General features: G+C 40.6%; 1 protein-coding gene and 1 pseudogene across 1 annotated transcript in view; one reads left to right on the top strand and one right to left on the bottom strand.

Moving 5' to 3' along the window:
- Nucleotides 1-2,215: 2,215 nt before the first annotated feature.
- Nucleotides 2,216-11,835, bottom strand: part of VGLL1 (vestigial-like family member 1) — a 23,076-nt gene continuing 13,456 nt past the window's right edge. The window contains exons 4-5 of the mRNA XM_014538934.1: nucleotides 10,861-10,917; nucleotides 2,216-3,527 (exon numbers count right to left, since the gene is read on the bottom strand). Coding sequence (XP_014394420.1) covers nucleotides 3,484-3,527; nucleotides 10,861-10,917 — 101 coding nt within the window. The 3' untranslated portion in view covers nucleotides 2,216-3,483. The remainder of the gene's footprint in view (nucleotides 3,528-10,860; nucleotides 10,918-11,835) is intronic.
- Nucleotides 8,584-9,067, top strand: LOC102258902 (annotated as a pseudogene).

Below are 11,835 nucleotides of genomic sequence, written 5' to 3'. Positions count from 1 at the left end.
GATGAAGCCATGCAAGCACACAGGGGCCAGCCTTTGTGTGTGAAAGGTGGCACACATCTTGTGTGCACTTTTCATTGCAAGAGTAAAATGCCCAAGTGGCTCAAAGAAATGCTTTTCAGGTTAGCTTTTTGGAAGTGAGTTGGGAAAGGGAAATAAAGGATGGATATAAAGCCAGAAATCTAAATCTTGGATTTTATTTTTTTAAATACATTTTTATTGATTTTAGAAAGGGAGAGGGAGAGAGATATAGAAACATCAATGGTGAGAGAGAATCATTGATCGGCTGCCTCCTGCATGATCCCCACTGGGGATAGAGCCCACAACCTGGGCATGTCCCCTGTGACAGGAATCGAACCTGAGACACTTCAGTCTGCAGGCCGATGCTCTATCCACTGAGCCAAGCCGGCCAGGGCTAAATAAATCTTGGATTTTAAGTTGGAGTTGATCTGGGCAGGGATTTACCTATGTATATGAAGGATCTCTCAGAGATGAAAGACCTTTTCTTTCCTGTTTATTAAAGTGGAAAAATTGATTACTGCTTTCAGCTTTATGCAAGAGCTTCTAGACTGAGTGATCTGTAGGAAAGTGTTATCAGATTACCCGGGCTACATAAGATGCCAGTCTTTATGGAATCACTTCTTTTCCCTAAATAGCATATTAAGAGTTCAATACTGATGGTACATGTTGTCTTCTAATACAGATGAGTCTTTCTAGAGTGAGACAAGATAAGCACACATCTATATAAATTATGTGTAACAAGTGCTAGAATCAGTCTCCACCCTGAATTTTCCCAACCAGAGCATGGCTTTTTAAAATATATGTTTTTTTTAATTTATTTCAAAGGAAGGGTGGGGGAGAGAGAGAGAGAGAAAAAGAGAGAGAGAGAGTGAGAGAGAGACATCAATGATGAGAATCATTGATTGGTTGTCTCATGTACGCCCCCTATGGGGATTGAGCCTGCAACCCAGGCATGTGCCCTGACCAGGAATAGAACCCTGACCTCCTGGTTCATAGGTCGATGCTAAACCACTGAGACATGCCAGCTGGGCTTGAAGGTAAATAACTTTTGAGAGAAAATGTACTGGGTAATTTTTTATTCTTTAAACTAATCTAGGAAACATGTAACACACTGGAAAAACTGTTCTTGAGACAGAATTACTGTATTACTACCCAAGTCGATTCATGCACACAAGAGCTGTGGTCAAAAAATATATAGTAGATGGAAGAAAAAATATCTAAGAGTCATTCTGATGTTGATAAGTATTATGTTAGACGCAGTGGTTCTCAACCTTGGCTGCACATTAGAATCACCTGGGAATCTTTTTAAAATCCTGATTTCTGGGCCTTATCCTCCGGAAATTCTGTTTCTTTGTTACTAATGTTGTGGCCTCAACCCATAACAAAGAAACAGAATTTCCGGAGGATGAGGCCCAGAAATCAGAATTTCAAAAAGATTTCCAGGTGATTCTAATGTGCAGCCAAGGTTGAGAACTACTGTGTTAGAGAGAAAAGAGCTCTGAGGTCAGACATGTCTTCAGCATTGGCACTACTCCTGGCTATGAGATCTTGGCAGGCCATTTATCAACTCTGACTCTCAGTATCCACATGTACTATGTGAAGATAATAACGCCAATCCCAGGGTTATTGGAAACTTTGCATAAGACCATGGATGTGAAAGAATTTAGAATTAAGTGTAATCCAGCCCAGCTGGTGTTGCTCAGTGGTTGAGCATTGACCTATGAACCAAGAGGTCATGGTTTGATTCCCGGTCAGGGCACATACCCGGGTTTTGGGCTCAATCCCCAGTACAGGCCAAGCAGGAGGCAGCCAATCAATGATTCTCTCTAATCATTGATATTTGTGTGTTTTTTAAGATTTTTACATATTGAACTTTTTAATAATGTGGGGCACACCTTTATGTTTTTTAAATGTATCTTTATTGTTGAAAATATTAGATGCCTCCCCTTTTTCCACTGATCCTCTTCACCCTACACCCACCCCTCCCAGGCCTTCAACACACTATTGTCTGTGTCCATGGGCTATGCATATATGCATATAAATTCTCCCATTAATCTCCCCACACACACCCCACTCTGAGATTCATCAGTCTGTTCCATGCTTCTATGTCTCTGGGTCTATTTTGTTCATCATTTTCTATTTTTCTCTCCCTCTCTGAAATCAATAAAAATATATTTTTAAAAAAAGAACAGCACAATTCAGAAAAGTGAAGTTTTATTATTCACCCTCTACGCAGTACACAGGAACAAGTTGAGTGTGAATGGGGAACATTGACTGCAGGGGCTTCCAGGGTTGTCACATGTTAAGTACCAAGCTCACAGTGGACGCAAGGTTGTCTACTAGATTAGAGAGATTAATGAGTTTAGAGAAATCTGTCATTTTACTAGGAACAATCTGCAGGGAGGTCTTGCCGCTATGTCTTGGACCAACCCTTTCCTTTCACCTCTAGTTCATCTAAGATACTGTGTGTTATTTACATGGGTGGCCCCAAAGGTTCTGTGCTGAAAAAAAGTTAATTTTCCCAGATGTCACTAACAGTGAAAGAGCTAAAGGAAATGTTACGTTGTTTATGTAAATTAGGTTGGCCCCTGTGGAAAGCTGCAAGGTGCCGCCAAGGTCCAAATGAATACCTGTGGAGTATCAGATGCCAGAGTCCTCACCCTCAGACTGAGGGCAGACAGGAACTCATGGAACTGCGGCTAAGAAATGTTTGGGATACAAAACTTACTCTAGGTCCAACTTGGAATGAAGCAGTTTGCTAACTAACTTCCAATAAGTTAGTCCTTGGATTTCTCAGCAATTCCAGTAGGAATCACTTTTTTAGAAGTGAGGAATCCAAATTTCCAAGTGAAACTATTTCATTCATCAGAGTCAGCCTGAGACCTTTTCAGTTTTCTTCCAGACTTTGAGGATGCACGGAATGGACAGCCTCAACCCATTACCTTGCCCACCCCATTTTTTTCATTTTGATTTTGGTAAAGGCAGGAGTGAAGCTGATCACAGTCTGGTTAAGGTTGGAAAGCTTAATACTGATCCTGGTATCTCTATTCAATTGGAAAAGTGGGACAACCTCGTAGAATACCCCACAGTCAGTCTTGGTTTGAAAGATCCTTCTGGTAGAGAGTAAGCGTACTATGATTTCTAAGTAGGAAAGCAGTGGTGCAGTGCAGTGGCAGGGTGGGATGAGCAAGCAGGTGGGCCTCCATGCTCCCCATCCCCGAATAGCTTTTCTAATGATTTTATGTGCTAGGGATTCACTTAACAAATTTTAAAACCCCTGCCATAGGGCATAGGTGCAAAGGAAGAGAAGTGTACAATTTTAGGGAGAAAGGAAACTTGCTCCAGACTCAGAGCTCTTTAGTGACAAAAAGAGAAAAGGACCGTGTCGTATTTAGATCCTCTGGTTTCACAGTAGAAAATCATGAGCAGGTTTGGAAAAGGGGATTCTTTTCTTTAAACTGAAGTTCAATAAAAGAACAAATCTTTTCTTCTCTCTGGAGACTGGCCTTCTGAAAAACAAGATAAGCATGATGAGAAAGAAGCTGGTTCTGGGGGTTAAATGAATACAGGTTTGAATCTTGACCTCACCACTGCCTAGCTGTGTGACGTTGGACAAGTTAACCTAGGGCTATCTGAGCTCCACTTACCCCATTTGTTAAATGTGAGTACTAATGATACCTGCCTCTTAAGATTCTGGAAGGATTAAGTGAGTTAAACACATGTAAGGCCCTTAGAACAGTGCTTGGCATATATATGCTCAGTAAATGTTAGCTATTATTTTGTTAAAGAGGCGATGTCTTTATTTGTAGTAAAGGAATTTGTGGTCACACTATAGCTTAAGCTTACTGGATAAGACCAAGACTTTTGAAGTCAGAAAAAATTGACTCTGGCATTTACTCACCTTGACTTTGGGCAAGTTACTTAACCTATGTAAACCTCAATTTTTCTATCTGTTAACTGCATAATAATAGCACTTCCATTATAGGTAGATATTGGTTCTTATTTTACTTCACTTCTGTGATTCTTGTCATTCTCCTCATCCCTGATGACCTTTTACTTTACTCCACCTCAGTCAGACATTCCCATAGTGACATACTAGACTTTGTCATCATCTACACAGGTGGTACCCTTGTCATCTCAATTTCAAACATCTACTCTCCAACCACCACTTCCCATTTCATTGGCTTAGTCTTATTACTGCATTTTTACATAATCTAATCCTCCATTCCATCAACCTCCACCACCCATCACCCTCTATCTGTCTGTTTCCTTCTTTGTGCAGCTTAGACACAATGGTCCCTTGTGATAATCACTCAGGTGTAATACCCTAGACTCCTTTTCCTCTTTCTTGATCCATCATACTCACTTGTCAAAACCTCAACCCTGGCTGAGCCTCACAATTTGCCTTCTCTGTGCATTACACTAATGTAACAACACTGGTGAAAATCACACAACCCAGCTAACTGTTTCCACATGAAACTCATGATCTCAGACTTGAGATTAGCACTCAGAAATCCTGCTCATATCTATCTACCAGAAGGCTTTCTTTTCCAGTGCCCAATATCACACATTCTCAATCTTAGCTGATGATCTTGCCCCATAGTTGAAGGAGAAAATATAAATCATTTGATTAGTACCTTGTAGACTCCCCACAAACAAGTGTAAATATATTTGTACCTAAATCCTTATTTTTTTGGTACACTTTCAACAGTAGAATGTTCTCTCTTCCTAGCAAATGGCAATGCTTCCTTATATCCCTTAGATCTCCTCCATGACCTCACCCATGAAGTTATCTTCATTTGACTCCATCATCAAACTCCTCATCTTTGTTGGATCTTTCCCATTACCATACAAATAGGTTCTAATATTTGCCTTTAAAAAAGCCCTCCCTACCCCACTAGTCTCTTTAGCTACTACCTCATTTCTATTTACCCCCTCAATGCTAAACTTCTCTAAGAAGCTGCTGTCACTTATTGTCTCCCCTTTCTCATGTCCCATTCACTCTTCAACCCACTCCAATCTGGCTTCAATACATAATACATAACAAAAATTGTCCTTAACAAGGTTATCAAAATCTCTGATGCCACATCCAATAGACATTTATCTGCCCTTCTCTTATTTTATCTCTCAGAAGCCTTTGATACAGTTGATCAATCTCTGTTTTGAATTATCTTCTTTTAGTTTTTTTAATACCACACTCTCCTGGTTCTCCTTCTCACACACTTACTGCTCCTTGTCGTATCCTTTTTTTGTTTCTTGGGTCCCCAACCTCTAAATATTGGCACATTCCAGAACTGTCCTCTGCCCTTTTTTCTTCTGTATCTACACTCTCTTCCTAGGGGATCATTCAATGGATTTAAATGTCATTTATATACTAAACAATCTCAAAAATTTACTAAGTTCCCTTCTGAACTCCACACTTACATATACAACTATTTAAAAGATATATCCACTTGGGTACTTTATAGGCACCTCAGACATTACAGGGCCACAACACAGTTGTATCTCCTACAGTCTTCCTCATTTTGATATTATTTGATCCATTTTGTACCACTAATCTACCTACTTGCTCAAACAGTAAACCAAAGAGCTAATCTGGATTCTTCCCTTTTCCTTGCCACTCTCATCCAGAGCATTAGCAAATCCTAAGAGCCAAACCTCCAAAATAGATATCAAATACATATACTTCTATCTCCACTCCTACAATCTAATCCAGGTTATCATCTTCTCATGCTTCTTGCCTCCAAACTGGTCTGTTTTCATTCTTGCCTTTCTTCAATCTATCTTCTCTACCACAGCTTTTGTGACCTCATTAAATGGACATTGGATTTAATAAGCGTCTTTCAGGGCTCACCAAATCACTTAGAATATAAAATCAAAATTCTCAAAATGACCCATAAGACCCTCTGTCATCTGGTCCCTGTCTACCTCTCCAGTCTGCTTTTGTGTTACTCTGTTTCTCACTACACTGGCCACACTGATCTTTCACCCATTCCTCTCATACTTCTGGGTCTTTGCAGGGGGCAGCTTACTCAACCTCCCTCCATCTCTACCCCAACTCTTCCTAAAGCTGGCTCCTTCACTTCTTTCAGGCCTCTGTTCACATGTCACCTCCTCCAAGAAGCCTTCTTTGACCACTTTATCCAAAGTTGGCCCCCATCTTTCCCTATTTCAACATCTTGTATGTTCCTTCACCGCACTTAGTCATAACTTACAAATTTGTTATTTTTCCTTTTATTTTGGGAGGGGTTGCCTTTCCCACTAGACTCTATGAGGAGAGAGACCAAGACAGTTTTATTCATATATAGTCTGGCAAATAGCAATACCAATGCTATTATTATCTGTGGACATAGAAGCTATATACATCCAGTGTTATTTCTACAAATGAAAAAAATAAAGTCCACTAAAAATTTTGGCACCAAAGTTTTTAAATCACCTTGAGAAAATCTGACTACCCTTCTGGCTGATTGCTCTTCTCTTCCACATGGTCACTGCTTCTGAGGTACCTGACAGCCCACATGTGGGGACTAGGCCATTTTGGAAGGACAGGAGGAGACTGCCTTCCTTCTTTTGACAAATATTTATCTGGGGCCTCACATAGGAAATCTTTCAGAACTACCAAAATTCCTACTGAAAGGTTCATCCAGTTCACTTTGAAATCAAGTTAATATAAAATATATAATCGCCGAAACCGGTTTGGCTCAGTGGATAGAGCGTCGGGATTCCGGTCAAGGGCATGTACCTGGGTTGCGGGCACATCCCCAGTAGGAGATGTGCAGGAGGCGGCTGATCGATGTTTCTCTCTCATCGATGTTTCTAACTCTCTATCTCTCTCCCTTCCTCTCTGTAAAAAATCAATAAAATATATTTTTAAAAAAAGAGAAAAAAAGAAAATAAAATATATAATCAAACATACAGAGGCAACTGAGTTCCATGCCAAATATATCAAACCAAAAAGTGAGGGTGCAGAGTCTGCATTTCACAAACTCACTCCCTGTGGTTCTCACCATCAGGCAAGACTGGGAGACTGACTAAGCGCATGCATCATGGGCTTTCTGTGTTCCCTGATCCTTTTATTCAGAGCCCTAAGTTGCCCCCTTCACAGTTGTCATGCTCTTCTGCCTCCCTCTGCTCAGAGCCAAAGTGGCAGAATAGTCACCTCTCCTTAACCACTCTCCACATGAAAGCTCATTCCCTGCCCCTTTCCTAAGGTAATATTGCTCCTTTCAATGTTTTCCAAGCCTTCTACATCCCTCTGCTTATTCTAGGATAGTGTCCTGGCCACAGATAGACAGTGAACCCATATACAGTAAAACAATCTTACCAGTTGCTAATTTTTACTGTTGTACATACTTGATTTAAGTTGGAATTCTTTTTTATTATTTATTTATTGTAATTTATGATTTTGATCATATTTTGACACTGTGAAAGCAGAGATGCCTCTGCTGCTTGCTGTGATATTAAAGCAAGTCTTTTTAACTGTTTGAAACTCAGTCTTTTCATCTATAAAATGGGAATATTTATTCATTTGTTCAATCCCTATTTACTGAAAACCTAATGTGTAAAGTGCCTAAGATACACTCATATGCCTATCATGAGGTTATTGTGAGGATTGAGCAGGATGGTGTGTCGGGTATCTGTCTCATAGTCACTACCCATACATGTCGTTATTATTTTTGGCCTAGAACAATTTAACATCTCAAGTTTTCTTAATTCTAAGGCTTACAATTTAATACAATTTAAAAATGTATAAATTATTAACAAGTATTTAGGAGACTTTATAATCCTGACTTCATTAATTAGAAGCCCAGCAGAGCTAACTCCCTTGGGCAAAGACTGATACAAAACCTGACTCAGCCATGCTAAGGCTCTTGAACTAGCCCTAAATCCATCTCCTCATTTGGGCATGTACAATTAATCACTCAGGGTGGTTTGTGGCTTGTTTATTTGTTACTCTCAGACAAGGGCTTCAAACAAAATAATTTGAACTACATTGGCAGATATATTTGTACCATTTCCCTTATCAATGTTTTTATTGTTTCCAGCATTCACTCATTCATAAAATATGCAGTGATCTCTGTGCTTGGCAATATTGCAGGTGCTGGCGATGTGGATATGGCGGCACACCCCTCAAAGTCTCTGCCCTCAAGGAACTGACATTCTAGTAAGGTCTATATGTTGCTCCCCGCCTCCCCACCTACTTCACATTAGACTGTAAAGTGTCTGAGATCAGGTACCCTGGTGGTAGCTGTTCCTTTTGTTCCTCTCAAACACAGCATGAAGCACAGCTTTTGGCATACAAGATGCTGTGTTGTGTGTGTGTGTGTGTGTGTGTGTGTGTGTGTGTGTTTCGTGGCTTACTATGGCTAATTTACATTAGGATATAAATTCAAATCGTTTACATATATTATCATTTAATCTTCACAGAAACCCTGAGGTGGGCACTATTTTAATCCTCATTTTACAAAGAAGGCAACTGAGGTATGGAGAGGTTAAGAAATGGAACCAAGTTCCTGAAATAGTAAGTAATAAAGCCACATTTGAACCCAGGCCATGAAGATCCTCATGTCGAGGCATCGCGCAGAGGGAGGAGGCAAAGCCTCACAGTCTCCAGGTCTGCTCTCGGTTCAGCCGCTGACGTCCATTGCACTGCTCACCAAACCCGCGCCTGCCACCGCCCGCTGCTATGGGAGTGCAGGTGGAGAGGGGCGCACCTTCCCAAAGCATGGCCAGATCTGCCTCGTGCACTACGTGGGAATGCTTGAAGATGGAAAGAAATTTGATTCCTCCCAGGACAGAAACAAGCCCTTTAAGTTTATGCTAGGCAGGCAGGAGGTGATCCGAGGCTGGGAAGGGGTTGCCCACATGAGTGTGGGTCAGAGAGCCAAACGATCTCCCCAGACTATGCCTATGGTGCCACTGGGCACCAAGGCATCATTCCACCCAATGCCACTCTCTTTGACGTAGAACTTCTAAAACTGGAATGACAGGAATGGCCTACTCCCTGAGCTCCCTGTGCTTGGATGTGCCGTGGAGGGATCTGGCGCCAACGCGCACACGCGAATCTGTGCAGAGCTTTTCCTGATGTTGCACTACACTTTGTATAAACATCTGCTCCGACTGAATGTGTTCTGTCACCCAGCTTTGCTCTTCCCCTTTCTCTTCGTATGTGTGTTGACCTAAACTACTTGCCATAAACCTCAAGTTACTCTTTTTTGTTTTGGGGTGAAGATTCAGTTTCAGTCTTTTGGATCTAGGTTTCCAATTACATATTACTCAAGTATTAACTGCACAGGTAATGAGTTGACTTTAGACTAGGAATTGGTGTGTGGAGGATGCAAGAATCTTTATTTTATTTTTTTGGATGAAATTTTTATCTATTATATATTAAACATTCTTACTGCTGCCTTGCAAAGCCATAGCAGACTTGAGGCACTGTTGAGGGCCAAATTATCTCCAAGTTGAGAGATGTCTTTGGGTTGAATTAAGAGTCCTACCCAAGCCCTAACTGGTTTGGCTCAGTGGATAGAGTGCCGGCCTGCGGACTGAAGGGTCCCAGGTTCAATTCCAGTCAAGGGCATGTACCTTAGTTGTGGGCACATCCCCAGTAGGGGATGTGCAGGAGGCAGCTGATCGATGTTTCTCTCTCATCGATGTTTCTAACTCTCTATCTCTCTCCCTTCCTCTCTGTAAAAAATCAATAAAATATTTTAAAAAAAATTAAAAAATCAAAATAAAAGAGCCCTACCCAAAACTGAAGTGGGGAGGGGAGAGCCCATGCCTCCACTGCCCCATCCCACTCTCCCCTAAACCCTCTGCCTTTTAAAAGCAAATTGTTTTCACTGCGATGTTGGACACTATAGGTATCCATATCTCAGGGCCAGCAGAGACCTCTGAAGCCTTCTTCGTGTCCTCGCTCTCCCCCCACCCCCCAATCCTGTGTTGTTTTTTTTCTAATATATATTCAGGATTTTTATGTCATAGCTATCCAGGCTCCACTCTCTAAATTTTAAGAACTTTAATCAAAAGTTTAAATTGAATGTGCTGTTTGTAGACACTTAAAACCCAATGAAAGCCCAGCCATCATGACAAATCTTTGAGTGTTGTCTTAAGAAAATGATGCTGGTCATCACAGCTTCAGCATCTCCTGTTTTTTGATGCTCACCTCCCCCTGCTGAGCTGAAAGTTTCCTGGCTTTTTTCCCTCCTCTTATTCCTTTGTTGTCCTGTGTAGTGATTTGGTGAAAGAAATTATTGCTGCTTACTTCCCATCCACCTCCCCTGCACTACATATGAGTTTCAAGTTTTATTATTGCAATAAAAGTTCTTTACACTGGCTTTTAAAAAAAAGTCCTCATGTCATTCCACCCAGATTGTCCTTATTTGTAAGTTCCTACTGACACCACTTTCAAATTGAGTGTGAAGCCCATAGTCCTGGCCTTTGGTCTCCAGTGTCATTTTCCCTGACTGTAGAGTTCTGGAGTAGCCCTGTGTTCTTGACTGAAAACCGGACATCTGGGACAGAGAAAGCTAATATTATGAACTTGTTCATTTTTCTGGGTCACCTCAGTAAACTCAGTTAAATGCAGCTCAGATTTGTTTAAAAACTCAATAGAGTTGCATCTATGTCAAAATAAGAAAATGCTCAAGAATTTTATAAGATTCCGAGTGCATGGAATCTTTGAGATTCTGATGAAACAAGTTCTAACTATGAAAATACTAAATAATACAAATGAGGGTCTTTTCAGTTTTTAAAAATCTTGGTTTTTACACTACAAGCTTCTCCTCAAGTTTGTTCTCAGGACACAGAGACACACTATCAAAAGCAGAACCATATACTTACTTCCACTTGCAAGGCTGGCACTGGCAGATCCACGATCTGGGCGGAAATATTTCTTACCTAGTAAAGAACAAATATGATTGAAAATGAAATTCCTAGGGCTGGGTTAGTAAGTGCTCATTTGTACCCCAGGACCTCCAAATCACTTGCTCCTCGGTTTGTGGACACCTGGCATATTTTCTTAGATGCTACAAAAACAGAAAAGCTTCTGTTTTTAAGGTCCCCTGAGCCTTGTCCCCATCTTCTAGGCAGTGTTTTTGATTAAGGGTCACTAACTTCCTGAACAGATCTGGAAGCATCAGTCACCAATTAATATGACTACTGTCAACATTAGCAGAAAAGTGCTAAGACTTTGCAGCAGTCAAGACTGTAGTGACAAACATTTGAGAATATGCCTGCCTTTTAGTTTTGCCTATAGTAGAAGCTCACTAAGTATTTGCTGAATTGGATTTGAACTATAGAGTTATGTTTGGGAGGTGATAATTTAAGCCATCTGTGTTCTAACCAACTGTTGAAACAGGACTCTGCTGTGTATATACACTGGCATATACACAAACACAGTTGGCCTAATCTTCCCTCTGAATATAGTAGAAACAGATTTTTGACAAAGAGTATCGGGTGGGAATTTTCATAGGTTTCCCAATCATGACATTTATAATTTACTCTTTTTAAATATGTACATTTTTAATCAAACTCTGTAAGTGATGGACTGGTATCTTAATGGAAAATTTTTTCAACATTAGGATGGAACACAAGGTCTAACTTAGGAAGACTATGATGAACAGACTCTTTGTGTACTATATACTTAGTTCAGAGTAAAGGCAGCTTTTAGCAATTTATTTCAGGCATGGGATACTAGAACCACAGATATGTATGGATTTGAGAACTATAAAAGAAAATTCACCCAGAGTGCAGACAACTAATACACACACACACACACACACACACACACACACACACACACACACACTGAGTGGC

Source organism: Myotis brandtii, unplaced genomic scaffold (genome assembly GCF_000412655.1).
Source record: "Myotis brandtii unplaced genomic scaffold, ASM41265v1 scaffold206, whole genome shotgun sequence".
Lineage (NCBI taxonomy): Eukaryota > Metazoa > Chordata > Mammalia > Chiroptera > Vespertilionidae > Myotis > Myotis brandtii.
This window is presented reverse-complemented; position numbering and strand designations above follow the sequence as displayed.